A 20,638-nucleotide genomic window follows, 5' to 3' on the forward strand; every position below is an offset into this window, starting at 1 on the left:
ACTGCACAGTTTTTGTGTTGATATTAATGCCATTGTAAGTTTGAAACTCTTCAGCCATGAAATCAAGAGCGTTGGTGACTTTTATGCACCATGTGCCTCTACACTCGGTGACCCCACTCTAGGACTTTACGTGGTATTCCACTTCATGACTAAGCTGCTGCTGTTCCTAAACGCTTCCACTTTCCAATAATATCACTTACAGTTGACCGTAGAACACCTAGCAGGGATTAAATTTCATGAACTGACATATTCCAAAGGTGGCATCCTATCACAGTACTTCACTTAAATTCACTTGGCTCTTCAGGACGACCTATTTTTTCATAAATGTTTGTTAATGCAGACTGCTTGACAGAGGGGGAAGCTATAGTGCCAGGAAAATGAGTTTGTTTTCCTGGCACTATAATTACCCTTTAATATAACCACACTGCTGCTATGTATTCAAATTTGAATAGAAAATCAACTTTTTGACCAATCAAGTTTTTGATAAAGACTCGATTGGGTCAAATTGTTGATTTTCTATGCAAATTTAAATACACATAATTGTTGATTCACAAATCCAGTGAGTGTTCTCGTTTTTGTGTATATATATATATATATATATATATATATTTATATATATATATAAATAAATCAAAAGAAGCTCTTGCACTCCAACAAAAAAGTTATTTGATACCTGGAACTCTGGTAGCTTGAGAGTATAGATAGAAAAAATACTGGCACTCCTAGGTTTTCCAAGAAAGTATTCTTTATTCCAGAGGATAAGATCAACGTTTCAGCTCCATTGCAGAGCTTTCATCAGGACACTAACAACATTTAAAAAATGAAAGGCTTAATGGGAAGCTAAATAAAGTACTCACATTTACAGCTGGAGCTCATTCCCTGATCCCGCCCAGTGCGCTCAGGTCGCATGTGTGTTCACTTCCGGGTATGGACATGTAATCAGTTACTGCAAAAGAAACCGTTCCGATAGGTCAGGCACACCACGTTTCACAGGTAACCATGGGCGCATAACCTCATTGGTTGATCCCCCGTGTACTAGTGCCAATCAGGCTCAGTTTTCATCATAGTCACGGATCTCATGCTGTGCGTTGTCATGACAACCCGAACGCAGCCGGGCAGTTATCTAAGGAAGAGAGCATCATAAAATACATGAATGAGAGAGAAATACCCAAATTATATCAACTGACACAGAAACAAAACAACAAATAGCATATCAATGTACAGTGATCACTGATATGCTTGGAGTAAAGTGTAAATTCATTATAAGGAGCCATTAAATATGAGCTCTTACATGTATATCTCCTAAACAGTGAATTAAGAAATAATTTTAAAAAAAACTTTAAAATTGCTAACTACTAGCTGTGCAGATTATTAAAGTGATTACAGTAAACTGCTTCAGCTTCTAACATATATCATGTATGTATACGGAAAAGTTTTTACAGTGTGCAAAGAAATGTTTGAAAACCGTGCAAAGTGCTAGAAATTATTTTTGAAAAAGTGCAAGTGCTAGAAATTATTTTTTATGTATGTCAATCAATAAAACTCTTAGCTCTGTCCCATCTTTGGGACTTAGTGCTTGAGTCATCTTGCTCCCCAAAAGTCCAGTAATGCATTTCTCCGAAAGACCTGTAAATCTGAGTCTTCCATTTAATTAAATAAAAAAAGAGCGTTTTGATAAATTTAAAAATTCTTAATTGACAGTACTATTATCAAAATACGAACAATGTAGTGTAGGAGAAGTTACATGGTCATAAATTATTGTCAAAAAGGTGAGTCACGGCACTTCTACAGAAAAGCTGTAAAGGAATATATATATATATATATATATATATATATATATATATATATATATATGCAGAGAAGTGGCAGCACTCACGGTCTTCCATAAAATCAATTCTTTATTGTAGCAAGATTAAAAGTGGGATCAACGTTTCAGTCCTTTCCCAGGACTTTCATCAGGATCAATATAATAAAAATAGATAAATTCACTATATATATAGGAGTTATAAATTAGAAAATAGACTCACCTCAGGTACAGTGCATGTCCATCGGCGTTCTATCGGAATCAGTGCGCATGCATGAATATGCTCCACCCCTAAAAATAACGTGATAGCGTGATGACAGCCTGCGCATTGGCATGGAAATGCGGAAAGCCGTTGATACCGGAGAAACTGACGGAAGCCAAGCACAGAGAGATGGACACAGGTTTCTTCAGGAAGGAAGAGATTCTTTATTCGATTCACCGATCGGGACTCAGAGGGACTAATGTCACCAAAATACAACAAGTTCTGAGCCCCGGACAATAGTGTAGGCTCCTTATATAAGCATGTAACTCCACCCATAATTAGCTCCACCCACACATTCTCTTACCCAATCAATCGAACAAGAACTAACTTCCTGTTTGACCACATGGTTTGCCCAGCACAATGGAGGAGGGGAATACTACATCCGATATTCTAGCACATGCTCCGTACACTACTGATTGTATCTTTGCCACGTGCAACCAACCGACCGATACACCAGTATATGCACGTACACATGCCACGTGGTATTCTCGGCCTACTAAATTTATTTTTACCGAGATTCCACCACACCGTGACTGGTAAGTATAGTTAAATAAAAATTTAAGAAAACACCCACAATTTTTTGCTTTCCTATGGACTGTTTGAATGTGCGTGCAGCTCTTGCTGCGCATGTGCATTCGGCTCCACTCGGGAGCTGACGTCGCGGGGGAGAAGAGGTCACCCCTTAAAACCCATTCAGCCACTTACCTTTCTCCAACGTCGGGCTCCCTCGGCACTTGTGACCTCTCCTCCCCCTGCCGACGTTAGATCCGAATGCGCATGCGCGGCAAGAGCCGCATGTGCATTCAAACTGCCCATAGGAAAGCATTACTCAATGCTTTCCTATGGACGTCCAGCGTCTTCTCACGGTGAGTTTTACAGTGAGAATTGCGGAAGCGCCTGTAGCGGCTGTCAGTGAGACAGCCACTAGAGGCTGGATTAACCCTCAGTGAAACATATGTTTTCAGCTGCAGGGTTAAAACTAGAGGGACCTGGCACCCATACCACTTTATTGAGCGGATCCTTAGAAATAGCATAGGAAAGGGATTTGAGTTCAAAAGATGTAGCGGCTAGGGCAGAGGTTTTGTAGAAGGGGGCCAGGGCAGAGGTTTTGTAGAAGGGGCCAAGGCAGAGGTTTTGTAGAAGGGAGCCAGGGCAGAGGTTTTGTAGAAGGGAGCCAGGGCAGAGGTTTTGTATAAATGCGCTTTTGTAGAAAGGGGCTGGTGAGAAACTTCTAGAAAACTCCTCCCCTGCCCCTTTCTACAAAGCCCCTGGTCTCGTCCCTTCTAGAAAACCCCTGCCCTTCGCCCTTCATATAAAAACCCTGCACACTGATCACATAAATTTCATACACTCCCTACACATAAAAAACCCTGCACATCCCCCTTAATTAAAAAAAAAAGCTGCACACCCCCTTAAAAAAACCAAAAACCTGCACAACCCCCCTTAATTAAAAAAAAATCCTGCAAACCCTTAATAAAAAACAAAAATCTGCAGTGCACATCCTCCCTTAACCCCTTAAGGACCGGCCTGTTTTTGCGATGTTTGTACGTTAAGGACCAGAGCAGTTTTAACACTTTTGTGGTGCTTGTGTTTAGCTGTAATTTTCCGCTCTCTCATTTACGGTTTCCATACAAGTTATATATTGTTTTTTTCACGACGAGAAGGGCTTTCTTTACATACCAGTATGTATATTATGTCATATATTGTATTTAAAAAAAAAAAAAAAAATATGGTGAAAAATTAAAAAAAAAACGTTTTTGGACTTTTACTTGAAAAATCTTTTACTTATCTACAAAAGCTAATGAAAAAAACTGCTAAATTGATTCAAAATGTTGTCCCGAGTTTAAAAACACCCAGTGTTTACATGCTTTATTGCAAGTTATAGGCCTATAAATACAAGTAGGAAATTGCGGTTTCAATATATATATATATTTTAAATGTATCAATAGTGACATTGTAACACCGTTATCTGTCATAAATGCCCGAAACACACCTAACATGTACATATTTTTTTAAAGTAGACAACCCAGGGTATTCAAAATGGGGTATGTCCAGTCTTTTTTAGTAGCCACCTAGTCACAAACACTGGCCAAAGTTAGCATTTATATTTGTTTGTGTGTTAAAAATGCAAAAAACGCTAACTTTGGCCAGTGTTTGTGACTAGGTGGCTACTAAAAAAGGCTGAACATACCCCATTTGCAATACCTTGGGTTGTCTTCTTTTGCAAATGGTATGCCATCATGGGGCTAATTCTCATTCCTTGGCTACCATACGCTCTCAAAGGCAACCTAACCAATCTGACAAATTTCAATAAAAAAAAAAAAAGTTAAATCAAGCCTTATATTTGACCCTGTAACTTTCACAAACACTATAAAACATCTACATGTGGGGTACTGTTATACTCAGGAGACTTCGCTGAACACAAATATGAGTGTATCAGAACAGTAAAATATATCACAGCAATAATATCCTCAGTGAAAGAGCTGTTTGTGTGTGAAAAATGCAAAAAACTTCACTTTCACTGACAATATCATCGCTGTGATATGTTTTACTGTTTTGAAACACTAATATTTGTGTTCAGCGAAGTCTCCCGAGTAAAACAGTACCCCCCATGTACAGGATTTAGGGTGTCATAGAAAGTTACAGGGTTAAACACAGTGCTAGCAAATTAAATTATCTGGACTTTCGGCCTGGGTTGGCAGGCAGGTCCCTCAAATTGCAATCATTAAAATTACTTAATTAGGTAAAAATATTACATAAATATGCACGTATAATTTTAATATATATACATATTTATATATTTGACGTCTACGTGTATATTTATGTAATTATGTATGTGGACATATGTATATTTCGTATTATTTTTATTTATTTATTTATACATAGATATATATATCATTACATTCTAAGTGTATTTTGATATAAATATATATATATCAATATCAAAATACTGTTAGAATAAAATTGCATATATATATATAATTTTTTTTTAATTATTAAAAATTATTTTTATTTTTTGTTATTTATTTTTATTAACATATTATTTGTATTTTATAATAATATATATATACCATATATATAGTTATTATATATATATTGTATATATTCGTGTGTAATTTAAATATAAGTGTATTTTTATATTAATATACGTATATATGAATATAAAAATACACTTAGTATGACATTATATATATACATATATTATATATAGGTGTATATATAGATATAATACATGTATATATATACATATTATTTTTTTTTTTTACACTGATTGTTTTTTTTTTTTACTTTATTTTATGATTTTTTACTTGCAGGGAGACTGCCTGTCAGCACAGACAGTCCCCCTGCAGGCAGATACACAGACACCTATTGCGGTCATGTGATCGAGTGATCACATGGCCGTGGGGTCCTGATCTGCCGAGGGGGGACTGCCCGGGCAGACAGGCAGTCCCCCTGGACCGGGAGGAGCACTGATCGCCGCCGTGGGACCGACGGCGATCAGGTAAGTTGCCCAAAACCGTTATGACGGTTCAGGACCGTCAGCGGTCCAAACGCACGTTTTACCGCTGACGGTCCTGAACCGTCAGCGGTCCTTAAGGGGTTAATAAATAAAATACTGCAACCCCCTTAATAAAAAACTAAAATCTGCAGTGCACATCCTCCCTTAATAAAGAAAATACTGCAACCCCCTTAATAAAAAACAAAAATCTGCAGTGCACATCCTCCCTTAATAAAGAAAATACTGCAACCCCCTTAATAAAAAAAAAACCTGCACCCCCCTTTAATTAACCCCTTAAGGACCAAACTTCTGGAATAAAAGGGAATTGTGACGTGTCAGACATGTCATGTGTCCTTAAGGGGTTAAACATACCCACTCTAAATAAACTTCCCCTGTGCTGCACCCCCTTTAATTAATCCACATCCCCTTTAATTAATCCACCCCCTCTTTAATTAATCCACAACCCCTCTTTAATTAATCCACAACCCCTCTTTAATTAATCCACAACCCCTCTAATTAATCCACAACCCCCAATTAATCCGCCTCCCTTTAATTAATCCACCCCCCTCTAATCCACCCCCCTCTAATTAATCCACCCCCCCTCTAATTAATCCACCCCCCTTTAATTATTTCAGCCCCTCTAATTAATCCACCCCCTCTAATTAATCCACCCCCCTCTAATTAATACGCCCCCCTCTAATTAATACGCCCCCTTTAATTAATACACCCCCCTCTAATTAAGCCACCCCCTCTAATTAAGCCACCCCCTCTAATTAATACATCCCCCTCTAATTAATACATCCCCCTCTAATTAATCCACCCTCCTATAATTAATCCACCCCCTCTAATTAATCCACCCCTCTAATTAATCCACCCCTCTAATTAATACACCCCCCTCTAATTAATACACCCCCTCTAATTAATACACCCCCCTCTAATTAATACACCCCCTCTAATTAATCCACCCCCTCTAATTAATCCACCCCCTTCTAATTAATCCACCCCCTCTAATTAATCCACCCCCCTCTAATTAATACACCCCCTCTAATTAATACACCCCCCTCTAATTAATACACCCCCCCTTTAATTAATACACCCCCCTTTAATTAATACACCCCCCTTTAATTAATACACCCCCCCTCTAGTTAATACACCCCCCCCCCTTTAATTAATTCAGCCCCAGACATAAAATAACTACTTTATACTTACATTTTAATGATGCCTTGCTTGCCCGCCGAGTCTGACCACTGGGTGCCTCACCGCCCGGAAATGGATCCTTCCGCTGAAGATCCGTGAAGGTGGACTGACGGCGCTGCGCACGTTGTCATCACGTTGCGCGACGCCGCGGCCCGCAACGCTCCTCCCCCTCCTCCTCATAAAGAAGGAAGTCCCGCCGGTGTTTGGCCGCAAAGGTGCTGCGGCTGTGCGCAGCGTAATGATGGGGGGTGACACATGACACTGGAAGTCATGGCACCCCCCTAGTCAGTGGCACCTGGGGCGGGGCGGGGCGGGGCGGGGCGCCCCCCCCCCTTAGTACACCACTGATACACCCCTATATACTTATTAACCCTTAATAGGGAACACATGGGATGGGCGGCAGCATTGTAACATAGCTGTATGATACAAAAAGTGAATACAAAAAAAAACAAGAACATTTTTTTTTACCTGGTAACTTTTTCTTTGGTTTTTACTGTATGTATTGGGGCTGATGTGTACTGTGGTCGTTGCTGCCGCCCAGGAGTGATGGGAGTGAGTGCCGGACTTTCTTTTGTATTGGTAAGTATAGTTACCTTAACTGTACTTAGTTGTTTAATGTAAAGTGACTATGCCTATTTAAAGCACGCCAGTGATATAGGCACAGTCGCATTCACACTATCACGTTATTTTTAGGGGCGGAGTATATTCACGCATTCGCGCTGATTCCGCCAGAAAGCCGACGGACATGCACTGCACCTGCATTGTGTCTATTTTCCCATTTATAACTCATATATATAAATATATGTCAATGTATTTATTTGTATTATATTGATCCTGATGAAATTCCTGGGGAAGGAATTTGGATATTTAAGGTCTCAGGCTTAGCAAGCGGCAAATTATTGGATATTTCAGCCAATGTGCAGTGATTTTCTGCGATAGAGCACAGTAATGAAACAAGTGTATGTTGCTTAGAGACATCTTTCAATAACATTAAAAACAATCCATATGAAGAGAATAAATATTGTGAACGAAGGGAATCCCCAGATGGCATAACCGACATGTACCATAACAGCTGGGGTTCAGAAGGGGTTAAGATAAACATAGAGCACGTGGTCTCTGTAGTTACACTAGTGTTCGCTATCGCAGTGAGGAGCCGCCATTTTGTTGGTACACTGGCTGCGCTTCTTACTCTAACATGGTTCTGCCACACTCAGCACGCGCCCCGCCTTACAACACTGCGTCACTTCCGGGAGGTCACTAGGCAACCAAAGGACGCTTCCAGCGCAGGCTGAGTGTGAAATCCCGATAGAAGGTAAGAAGCCGGAAAAAAAAGAGAGAAATAAGATTAAATGGAGATCGCAACACACCGTGTGCTGCCCACCTGACATGTATCAATACAGTATCAATACAGGAGCTATGGCGGTGTGTAAGGTGGAAGTGTGGATATGGTATATCTGGTCTGCATGGTGGCTGTCTATAGAAATACCACCTTGCTCACACACTCACATTGTCTGGGATTCGTTATTAAACATTTTAAGCTGAAATACCTCAAATAACATTATTATTGCCGTGGAGATTTTTTAAATTGAGTCTATTTTGCCCTAATAGTGGGAATCCCCCTAGAACTCCTTTAAAATTCACACTTTGGTTAAAAAAAAAAAAAAAAAAAACTTGTAGAGAAATGAAATCTGAATGGCAACATTTAGGAAAGAAGAGAGCAGTTGGAGAAATTCAGATTCCAGTTCAATACTAATTCCATCAGGCTTATTCACTAAAGTGTGAATTGTTTGGAATTACATTTACATTTAAAGTTTGTTTCAAATTCAGATAGCATTAATACTAAAATGCCCCAATGTGCCATCTAGATCCAGCAACAAAATTAGCATTTTAAAAAAACTTGAAATGGATAGGTCTCTAATTTGCCCGTTAACTTAACCCCTTAAGGACACATGACATGTCTGACATGTCATGATTCCCTTTTATTCCAGAAGTTTGGTCCTTAAGGGGTTAAAGCGGCACTGTCACTTCCAGAAAACTGAGATTTAAGTACATTCTATTTGAGCACTTACTAGGGCAAATATTGCAAAGGGAGTAAGTTAAAACCTGACCTCTTCAGATCCCAATTTGCAGCAATTCACCATCCAATATTGCCTTGGGTGTGTGCCTGTGCACATAATTTAAACAAATTGGTGAAAAAAAACAGCCCATGATAGTGTTCGAAATATGCTATGTAAGGTAATTCTGCCTGACTACTTTTGCTAACAGTATGCATATGTACAAAAATCTGTACTGCGTGAATAGTAAAATGTCCCATAAATAAAGACTCGGCAACAAAATTTCAAGTTTGAAAACTAAAATGGGTAAATCTGTAATTTGTCAATGTAGCTTCATCTTTAAATGGTATAACTACAAATTGCCCAGTGTCAGATCAAGACTTTATGGGTATGTAGCGTGAATGCAAACATTCTTGCTGTCTAATCCTTCAATAAAACACAAGCTGCAAAACAGCCAATTGCAGCCCACCTCAGGGCAGGTCTTGCTTACACTTGGCTTGTCCAGTTATGTCACTAATTATGTCAAGAGATACTTTCCATGCATGTCCATCATTGCTGCAGACCATTGGCAGATGTTCATTGGGACGTACCTCTGACCATTATTAATCACTGGGCAAGCCTCATGTTTCCTACTATGTTAATTTTCATTAGTAGGCATCCAAAGCACTGTCACGTGGCCATTTTACTTTGCATTTGTGCTCTTGTTATCCAGTAACCTTGCTAGTAGTATGGGAGTTAAAAGCTATTGTTAAAACTGAAAATGTACAGCTTGAGGCTCAAAAAACTGAAGCATTTTCTTAAGAGCAAAAATCTCCCCAGACACATGGCCACTTTTCTGAGGAAACATGCAAAACAAGAACAGTTAGAAGTAAACTATTTTATGCATATAAGTAATGCAGATGGAAAATTGTATGATCACATTGAAAAAAAACATTTGTCCACCATACTATTGAGCTGAAATGATATTTTCTGCACAGATATGGATTCTGAATATTTGAAGAAATGTATAGGAAAGTGCCTGGCAGAAGGACTAGCAGAAGTGGCTGAAAGAAGGCCGATGGATCCCATCCAATATCTAGCACAATGGATTTACAAATATAGAAGCAATTTAGATGAGTATGAAAAGGTAAGGTTTAACTCTTCACAACAAGGAATCTTTGCACGAGAGTTTTTGTTTAGTCATAATTTCCTATTAACCAAATGACAGACATGCACACATTTTAAACACACTTCTTGTTCCTTTATTATACAAGTCAATGGTTTGGTCTACCATGATGTCTTCTTGAGGACAGTGGAAACCAAAACCTTGTACAATAAGAGCACACAATTTTTTGTTTAAAGCGGCACTGTCATGGACAACTCCCCCCCCCCCCCCTCCCTCCCAACTCTACTACCTCTAATTGCCCCCCTTGTCATCCACAAATGCCCCTAAGTCCCCCATATTATCTTTTTTTTTTAACTTTATTTTGTGACCGGTCCTGGACACTGCCATCTTTGTGTGGGCAGATGAAGGCCCTGTGGGACACATCTTCTGCCCACACTAGATTGCACTGTGAAATTCCCCTGCATGCCCAGTTAAACACTTGGGCATTCGCTATTGTCCGAAATTTGGACGGGAATGTAGTCTATTCAATCATCAGAATGAAGAAGGAATGAATAGAAATGTCAGAAGAACAAACAAGCACCGAATGTCGGTGTTCGTTCGTTCAGTTTATTGCAAGGAGGGAGCTACCATCGTGCAGCTCCCTTCTTGTAATAAGTAAAAATAGAAGCGTCGGGGAGCATTGCTCCCCGCTACTTCATAAGCCCCCCATGTCCTCCTTCACTCTATGGGGTCAATATGACCCCCATAATAGCAAAAGGGAGATTAATATCTCCCAAATGCCCCTAAGAGCTATGCAGTGAGTAGGGGCATGTCTACTAAACAGCCTGTGGCTGCTTACTGTTGTAAAAATAATAAAAAAAACAACAAAACATCCCCTCCAATAAAGTGCCCCATTGTGGGGCACCTATTCAAATAAATAATGGTGGACATAGTTAGACATTATTTTGTGCTCTGTTTTTTGTTTTGTTTTTCATTTATAAGTTCAACAGGAATTATGGATTTTTATTTGGCCTTTTTGGGGGCTGAAAAAAGAAGGTTTTAGAAGAAAGAATGGTTAGTATGACTTCTAATGGTTAGTATGATTTTATTTATTTACAGGTATTTAGTTTTATTGTCTCCCCCTCACTATTTTTTTTTTATTCTTAATTTTTTTTTTTGCATATGAAAAAACAAATAACATTTAATCTTGCAGTGCCACAACAGCGGCTGCAGGCTTGTTATGAACAGGAGATTGACATGGCATGCGAATAGACGGCACAATTTTATATTATATTATATTATCGAGCTAGTCGTTGAGAGATTATGTCCGTGTAATAAATGTAGCTTTAAGCAAAATAATCCAGCTGGTTCAAGAATATTCAGAGTATGCATTGGCATGAATAATTGCATATGTTGCAGAGGAGCAACAGGCTTAAACGGGTAGCAGTGGTTTGTCAAGTGCCACAACAGTATCGGTCTACCCATGCATGCGGGGTTATCTATGGCAAGAGTGTTTGCCCCTTATTAAATATTTCCTAGCTTAGTGGAACAAGCAGAAGAGCTTATTTGTAACACAGATTCACAAGACATGTATATCTTTCAAGGTTCTATAGCTAATGGAATCCATTATCAATAGTGTTGTCCAACAGGCTGTATAGGGGCACACACCTCAGGCTATCCCCGACAGGAGGGGGCATTACTGCATTGGGGAATAGATGCAAGATTAAGTGGGTGAGGATGCCGTCCGCGTCTATCCCCCCATGCCGCCGGTGGCCACGTGGGGAGGGGTAGTTCTGCGTTATGCGGTGTTGCCTTAAAGGATAAAGAAAGTTAATATAAGCTCTACATGTGGGAACAGAGACCTGTAAACCAACCGCCAAGATATAGTTAACCCCTTACTGATAAGCTTAGTCAGTGGGGGTTCTCTGCTCGGGGTACAGTGGGGATGATGTATCATTAATGCTGGGTATTACAAGTATGGTAAGCTAGGGTCTCTGCCTATCACTGCAGTATAGTTACCCCTTTAACTGGCTTGAGCATTGGTAAGACAACGAAACAATAAAATACAAGGCAACAGGCCAAAAGCAAAATAAAACTTTCAGGCTCATTTGCATCTAGTGAGTGTAGGTTCAGCAATCTCCTCTTGTATGAATCCTTCTCTGTTAGATCCCCAAGAGTGGAGGTTGCCGAGGTGTGCTGACTGATCTGTGCTGTCCGCCCATCCGAGGCTCCCAGGGGTACGCCTGCAAACCGGTCCGCTCCTGCCTCCACACAGTGACCTTCAGCAGATTCATGCTGTGTGGTCTGGAAGCACCACGCTGCCAGCCCCCTGTACTTCATGGAACCGCTACCTGCGCCCTCCGTCCTGTCCCCTCATAACCAACAACGGTCCTGGGGCAGGCAGCGTGTCCAGGCATTGGGCCATGGTGAGAGGGTTTACCTCAGAGGACTCCATGCCCGGGAGGTCAAGTGGGCTAGAGCTGCAGTCTCACTTATAAGGCCGCCCGCAGGTGAGTGAAGTTGTTTAGGTCAGCTTCAGTTACTTTGCCGCCATTTTGTCGCTCGGGCTCCTGGTGCTCTGTGCTGGGTAGGCCTGGTGTGGGGCCGATGTTAGGCGGTATTACCCCCAGTGGGGTCCGGGATAACCCCCCCGGCCCAAGGGGGAGGAGCGGGGCCCGTGAGGCACATCACAAGATCGCTGCACGGCTGTCTGGCTCATATACAGGACGGCGGCCGTCCGTCCCGATCTTCACCTTCACAGGCCGCAGGCCCCAAAGCCTCGTATCGCCCCCAGGGGCTCCAAAACTGCCGATCTCGGGAACCGCAGCGCCACCAGCAGCTTTCTGGATACTTGGGGTACCTCCTGGGCTCCAATGTAGGTAGGAAGCTTAGGTATTTTGCCCCTGGAGAATACGTTTTACAGGAGCCTCTTCCACCCGCGACCGGGCAGCATGGCGGTCGGGCCTCGCCCCCCCCTCACTATTTTTATGGTGAGGGGGGTAAGTAGGGCGTTATTTAATTTCATTTGGGGGGGTGCTGACTAGGGTCTTGGGGACCCCTAGTCACCCAGGGGGTCGGGGGTATTTTTACATTTAGCCCCCACCCGTCGCCCATGGATGGGGGCTTAGGGGAACCCTATGTCAGGGGAAGCAACAGGTCCTCCCCCCTATTGTCTTTTAGTTCCCCTATAATCTTTACTTAGTATTAGTAAAGTTGGCTGAAAGACCAATATTGGTCTTTCAGCCTTTTGGTAGATAGCTCCCTGATACCGTGGGATGCAAGATGCAGCTGCAGCACAGATTGGAATTTCATTCATTTGAATGAAATTTCAAACCAAACTAAAAGTACCGAATGTCGTCCTAACATGAATGAAGAAACTGTTCTCATTCTGTTAGGACGAAATTCGGTAGTTTCGCCGGCATCCTGTCAAAATGACTGGAAGTTCGGAAATACTGAAAGCAGGCATCGCGAGATAATGGAGGAAAGGGTAAGTATTGTGGTAAGATTTCTCTGACTGCCAGGAAGCGGGTCAGAGTGGGTTAAGCATAGAAAAAATACATAAGACAAAGTAGTCCCTTCTTTGTCTTGTGTTTAAAGAAAACTAGATTACATAGGAAAAAAAGAAAAACAGATCCTGAGAGAGAAAGAGAAGAGGAAGCGATTTGGGAAAAGTAAGTTTGGCATGACAGTGCCGCTTTAAATTAACATGAGTGCTCCTATTCCTTTGGTTAATGTGTACTATGTCACGTTTGGATTTATCCTGCACCTGGGTATTTGCAATGAAAATCACGAGGGGCATATAATATAATGTGAAAGATATTTTTCACCAAATAAGGCGAGTAGTGGTTGTTCTTTTCATTTCAAAATGTCTTTAACCCCTTAAGGACACATGACATGTGTGACATGTCATGATTCCCTTGTATTCCAGAAGTTTGGTCCTTAAGGGGTTAAAAGTAATAAAAATAAATTTTATAAAGTCAAAGGAACATTTAAAACCATAACGTACTTGTTGTAGGCAGTTCATATAATAGAAGGTAAGGATGTTCTCATAGACCCTTTTCCCACACTATTTAATGTTTAATAATATTTATTGGTGAACCAATCTGATGAGTCTCTATAGAGCATACACACAGAAACCAAAAATAAATACCTAGCTCTTAGAGGTCAGAATCATATAGTACACAGCCAGGCAGCCTATACTAATTAATCCTTGCGTAGAGATATTGATAAGTGTATGAAATATATTTCACAATCCATCTTCAGAGAACATACTGCCCAGTCACATTTGTAAATCTAGTCATCCCTCTAACACCCAAGGGAAAAGTAAAAAAAAAAAATAGATAAGAAAGGTGCTACCCTGACAGGCAGAAGAGCTGCAGTCATTCCACTCCACATGAAAAAAATGGTCCTGCCAATATGTGATACCTCAGTACTCCAGGATGTGATTGTGCTGAGACCTACATTGACTTGCAGCACTTCTGACTCTTCCCTATTTCCTGACTATTTCTGTAGAAGGAAAACAGTGATCTACTCATTTATTCGCCCATGCCTGAGTGTATGTATGTGAAATAAACAAGAAGAATAGGTAGAAAAGCCCTTATAATTACATTGCCACATTGTGACAGGCACCACTCCAACTCCTGCTACTAAACCAGCCTCGCCACTGGGAAAACTAGTTATTTTATTTGTTATTTTTATTCCTGATGACCTCAGGATTATATTTAATTTTTTAACTAAAAGTCTGAATGTAGAGTCATCTGCATTAAAAAATAAAATTTTATATATATATATATATATATATATATATATAGTATTTTTTTTTTTTTTTTGAGGTATTCTAAAATGAAGCATGGTTACTTTTAAAGACAGTTAAAGAGATCCTATAGTGCTCAGAAAACAAACCAGTTTTCCTGGCACTATAGGCTCTTGGAGAGTCCCCCCTCCCTCGGCGCTGAAGGGGTTAATCCAGCGCCGGGTTCCCTCAGTGCTGGTGACATCTCCTCCCCCGCCGACGTCACCTCCCTAGTGGAGCAGAATGTGCATGTGCGGCCAGAGGCGCATGCGCATTCAATCCCGCCCATAGGGATCTTATTGGACTCTGGACTCCTTGAGAACATCCAGCGTCAGATAAGTTTGATTTGTAAATCGTGGAAGCGGTCTCTAGTGGCTGTCAAGAAGACAGCCACTAGAGGCTGGATTAACCCTGCAGTGTAAATATAGCAGTTTCAAAACTAGGGGGACTTTGCACCCAGACCACTTCATTGAGCTGAAGTGGTCTGGATGCCTATAGTGGTCCTTTAAAAGTAATCCTTTGACGGCATCTTGTGTCTAAACTCTGCATTACACTTGGAATATTCTAATTTAGCCTTAACATGACCTATTGATTTCACTCATTAATAGAAAAATGTCTGTGGTTTACTCCTTATATATGGATCGCCCACATATTTTGGTGGTAGTAGTGTTATATAGGCATATTCCTATTTGTTAAACATTTAGGGGCATAAACAAATCCATGAGTCCAGTCTGGCACCTCACCAATTTGAAATGTGACGTCTTTATGGCTCAGACCTGCCACATTACTGTGCCTCTATCAAGTGGCCAAAACTAGGCAACGAAGTTTCACCTTGTTGCTCATGCTGTCCTGTGAAGCAGCTCAGGTGCATATCAAAATAGCTGACTCTTGTCCTCAGTGCATGACTGAAAAAAAATCACTTGATATCATAAATAATCATATGCTCAATAATTCCCTAATTTGTATGATTGGGCATGTAATTATTGTTTGTGTAGCTCTATCACTTCCAGAATGATGGCACCGGAAGAGGACCAGATCATATAAAAGATGGACTCTAAGAGGTCAGTATTTATTTGCAAAAATCTCTTATATCACTAATTTTTGTTTATTTGAAGAGGAAACTGGAAAGAGAGGAATTGGAAAGAGAAAAAGAGGAGGCACGCATGGAGATAGAAATGGCTGAAAAACTCAAACAAGAGGAGATTCTTATCCAGCAGAAAATTGAAGAACAACAGAGGGTGAGGACCAAAAAGACCATATAGTGTATTGCTGGAGTGAATGTGTTGTGGGATTACAGCTTAGAATGACCTCTGCTGATGTGTTACCATTGGTGGTGAATGTAAATGTTACATTACTACATTATCTCTGTGCTAGAGTAGTGTTGGTTAATTTTAACTAATTGTCACATGATTTGCATGACTCTTCTAAAACACAAGTTGCTGTTCTTCTTTGAAGCTTTAAGGGAACCACGTACCAAAGAATGAGCACTATTAAGAAGAGAGCTATGTAATTAGTAATAGGGGGGTAGCCACTGAATTTTGCTCCTCTGAGATACAAACGTCTCAACTGAATCCTAACATGTATAAAACTGTTATAATGATTGACAGTGAAACTATAGGCAGCTCAGATTTGTGCTAACTGGTCCAATATAATACTCTTCCTCGCTAAATAACTGCAATGAACAAGTGAATTTGCCAACACAATCTGTACAAACCATGGTTATGGAATGGTAATATATTCTACAACAGATTTCTCTTTCATACAGCCTAACTTGCACTAACATGCCACATGTGGTGTAATTAGATCTATCAATCTCTTTTTAGAAGGAATTTAAAAATGCATATGCATTTTTAAAAATAGTGAATCAATGATGTATCTGTTCCTCAGCTAATGTGGTATAATTCATGTAACTTGTGCGTGGATAATACCCTAACCATGTGCGCAGCTTGGATGAACAAATCTCCACTGCTGTCAAGAGTCTAATTGGATCCAACTCACTTAGTAAGGGTCAATTCCTTACTAGAGAAATAGCAAGGCAGGAATAGCACAAAGCACGTATTGCCAGTTCTCAGAATGGGCAGGTTTAACACAGCATTCCCAAACAAGATAAGAATGTAGTGAGGATTTTTCTGGAGTGACGGGGTGTGGCTAAAGAGGCAGGCTTCCCTGAGTGTCCCTTTAATTTTGTTGTTTGGCATGTAATTTTAAAGAAACGCTAAAAACACCTCAAGCACTTGCTGAAATGCTTTATGTGTGAAAAGTGGGTTATCTTTTTGTAAATCTAAAAAAAAAGTGCAGAATTCAATAGAATTTGGTACGTTTATAAATTAATCTTCTAATACCCCCTGGCTGTCAACCAGACACCCTGTCCTGTTTCTTTCTGGTTGTTTAGCTTGGTGGATCTAAACTCAAGACGCAGGTGATTGCTCAGAGTGCCTACCTTATAAAGACTTGTTGTTGAGCTGCATTGGGAAGTATGTGGTGGACAGCTACAGAAAGTCTGGATAAGGGAAGAAGAGGATGACTTGCAAAGGCTTCAGATAAGAAATCTGTAGATTTTGTAATCTGTTTACATATACCTGCAATGAAGCAATCCATAATTAAACGCATGCATGTTTTTATTGGGGTATATTAGCTAAACACTTTTATTTATTTATTTAAAAACCTTTTACAACTAAAACAGTTGCACTATTTTTGCAGAATGAATAGTCAACATAATTTCTTAAAATAATGTGTGCTTTTGACATTTTTATTTTATTTAATTTACATTAAAAATTGGTAATATATCACCCCCAAAATTTCCATAAAGATTTGTAACCTTTTATTTTCTATTTAATTGAAGCACACCATTTTATATATATATATTTTTTAATCAAAATCAGCTTATTTAGCAGCACATTGTATTTTACTGAATCACATAGAAAAATTATGATTTACAATCTATTGGCAGAATATGATTTCAGAGCAATATCCCCAAAAGACACTAGCAGAACTTACGGAGAAGTTTGGAGCACCACATCTGCCAACTGTGCAAGAGACAGACGAATCGTTGTCTTCTGTAAGTATCTGGGTAAAAATAGTTCCAACCATATATAAAAAAAAAAGAGAGACATAAAATACATTAAACATCTATTTTTTATACCTGTACATATCAAGAACAGTGATTCTACCGATCCATTAGTAAACGTTCCTTATTTTGTTAAATGCTTAACCTATTTAAATACTGACCAAAGGTTGAAGAAAATAAATTGTTTCCTCCAATCTGTTTTGTTCATAATATCATGTAGACTACAGATGCCTTAATCAATGGAGTAATTAGTTGTAATAATTAAAAAATCACGGAGTATCTATAAGCATTTCCTTCTTCTTGTGGTTATTAATGTTTAATCGATCTGCTGAAAGGAATTCAAAGCTCTTTTCTTTTGAAGATCATTAGGTGTGTACTGGTTGGACATGTGTCTACTCTGCATACTAATTCATATAAGATATACAGCAGCAACTGTAAACAATAAATTTCCTTCATTCCACATGTATTAAGGGTGCTAAACTGACCAGCCTGGAGATATCGTCTGAGGTTGAAAACACAGGAGAGTCATTGGAGAATCCACCTCTAAAGGAAACTGATGATCAGTTAATAAACAGTCAGGGCCATGAAACAAAGGAAGTGGAAGGATATGCAACTTTTAGAATGGAGGAAAATCAGGGAGAGATGGAACCTTCTCAAAAGGATGGAGATATTTTGGGAAATACAGTGCAGCCTACGAATTCTGACATCCAAACTGAAAAGGAATCTGAAAATCAAGACACCCCTCAAGAACAGTCATATTCTAGCATCGGAGAACAAACCATGTAAACTTTGAGAACCTCAATTGTGAAAATTAGTCTGCTCAATCATGTCATTTGTTGAACTGGTCTCAAAATTGATATACATGTTTGGGGACTTCATTTAGAGTAATATCCAATTTCTTAGTGACTACTCAGGATTTCTGAAGATTTGCCCTTGAATGTGTGTCTGCGTCAATTTAATAAAGTTTCATGTATTCACATTTTTCTTTTTAGTATTTTATTATATTTTACTTGACCAAATATATACCCTAGCATAAATGCCTAGCAAGTTAAGGATGCCATTAGGGACCTGTATATTTAACATAAATGACTACAAATATCCAATTGCTACTTATAATCTGTATAATTTTGCAGTGTATGTTTATCATGCGTCCATTAACGATCCAAAATATTAAATAGTAATGTTGGAGGCAACCTTAAGATGTTTGTTTCTCAGAAAATAGTTGAATACACTTGAACAATACTGAAATAATTGCAGAACTACTTTTAGTACCATAGAGACATTTAACGTGTCCTACCAATTATCAGAGTTTGTGATCTTTCAATAAAATGGTTGTTTTTCTAGTTTTTAATATAATGTAAAATGAATAGTACTTTACAAACTAATGAAATGTAACAATCGCCACGTTTGTGGCTCTATAACCTTTTGCATTTTCCTTTACAAAGCTCACTTTGTGCATGAACTCAAAGGTAGAATCACAGTAGCTATAGGCGCTTATGATCATGTGTTTTCCTTTGGTTCTCACAATGTCTAACCAAACATATGCTATACATGCAGATAGTGACACACCTCACACACATTATATAAATATTGTCACATACTATAAAACACACACACAAAGATTTTGAATTCTGCATATACATGTATGTATCAACACGCAAAGGGAGTGGGCTGTAGATGTTTTGCACACTATGTTCACAAAATGAACATGTGTGCTTCTGGGGCTCACTGTGACTGAAGCTCTACACAACATCACACGCTAAACATACAGTGACACATAACAGCATGCACCTTTAATGTGCCTAAAGTATTTCACACATTTAAACAAAGTGTCACTCACAATGGTTTTGTTTTTTCACTTGTATTTTATTGGTTTTCAAGGATGGGCAATACTGTTGTGAGGTTCCAGCGCAGTGGACCATTCCAAACAGAAAATGTTGCTTAGCCATACAGTACATTGCCACTTAATATTAATATATACAGAAAGATAATATTGCAATAGTATAAGGAAAGAATGTGGAAACAGTGTAAAAACTAGAAACTAACTAAAAACTAACCGTTGGGCACAAGGTCTCTGTGAACATTGTTGTCAGTTAGGGCAGTAATCATGCCATCCAACCCATCACCCCAATGCAACCATCATCATGATGAGGTTTGTGTCTGATAAAAAAAAATGTTTTCCTCTCCCACCTATTGCGGTAGCCAGATGATTATCCAGTCAATCCATGGTTGCCAAATTTCATCCACTTTGTGCCTCTGTGTCACAGTGAATGCACCTGTGCATTCCAGCGTGTAATTTAAATTCAATTTTTCAACAAGACTTGTGATAGATGGCATTATTGGTTGTTTCCAATTTAACCCCTTAAGGACCAAACTTCAGGAATAAAAGGGAATCATGACATGTCACACATGTCATGTGTCCTTAAGGGGTTAAAGCGGCACTGTCATGGCCGAATCACGTTTTTTTTAACCCCCCTCCCGACTCCACTAAATCTTGACCCCTTAGTCACCCCAAATGCCCCTAAGCTCCCCACATTACCTATTTTGTATTCTTTATTTTCTGCCCCGATCTATATTCAGGGCGCCGCCATCTTTGTGTGGGTAGATGAAGTCCCTGTGGGACACGTCATCTGCCCACACTAGATAGCTCTGTGAAATTCCCGCACATGCCCAATGAAACACTTGGACATGCGAACGGGAATTTCATCTATTCATTCATTCGTCAGAAAGACGAATGAATCAATGGATATTTCAGACGAACAAACAAACACTGTGTATAAGTGTTAGTTTGTTCGTGCAGTTTATTACAAGGAGGGAGCTACCGGCACGCAGCTCCCTCCTTGTAATATGTAAATATAGAAGCGTCAGGGAGCAGTGCT

General features: G+C 39.6%; 1 protein-coding gene across 1 annotated transcript; it reads left to right on the forward strand.

The window, feature by feature from the left end:
• Nucleotides 1–8,013: 8,013 nt before the first annotated feature.
• On the forward strand, nt 8,014–18,738 carry LOC134575291 (DPY30 domain-containing protein 1-like). Its single transcript, XM_063434552.1, has 5 exons — nt 8,014–8,074; nt 9,794–9,942; nt 15,808–15,930; nt 17,643–17,750; nt 18,231–18,738. Exons 2-5 carry the CDS (start codon nt 9,796–9,798, stop codon nt 18,543–18,545), a joined length of 693 nt encoding a protein of 230 aa, XP_063290622.1. The 5' UTR covers nt 8,014–8,074; nt 9,794–9,795; the 3' UTR covers nt 18,546–18,738.
• Nucleotides 18,739–20,638: the final 1,900 nt, after the last annotated feature.

The sequence above is a fragment of the Pelobates fuscus genome, chromosome 10, assembly GCF_036172605.1.
Source record: "Pelobates fuscus isolate aPelFus1 chromosome 10, aPelFus1.pri, whole genome shotgun sequence".
NCBI lineage: Eukaryota > Metazoa > Chordata > Amphibia > Anura > Pelobatidae > Pelobates > Pelobates fuscus.

Excerpts from the sequence above, each read along its gene's own strand:
- LOC134575291 (XM_063434552.1), top strand. The coding sequence starts at position 9,796 with ATGGATTCTGAATATTTGAAGAAATGTATAGGAAAGTGCCTGGCAGAA. Across the intron at positions 9,943-15,807 it reads ATTTAGATGAGTATGAAAAG|AGGAAACTGGAAAGAGAGGA; the intron begins GTAAGGTTTAAC and ends GTTTATTTGAAG. Across the intron at positions 15,931-17,642 it reads AAATTGAAGAACAACAGAGG|AATATGATTTCAGAGCAATA; the intron begins GTGAGGACCAAA and ends ATCTATTGGCAG.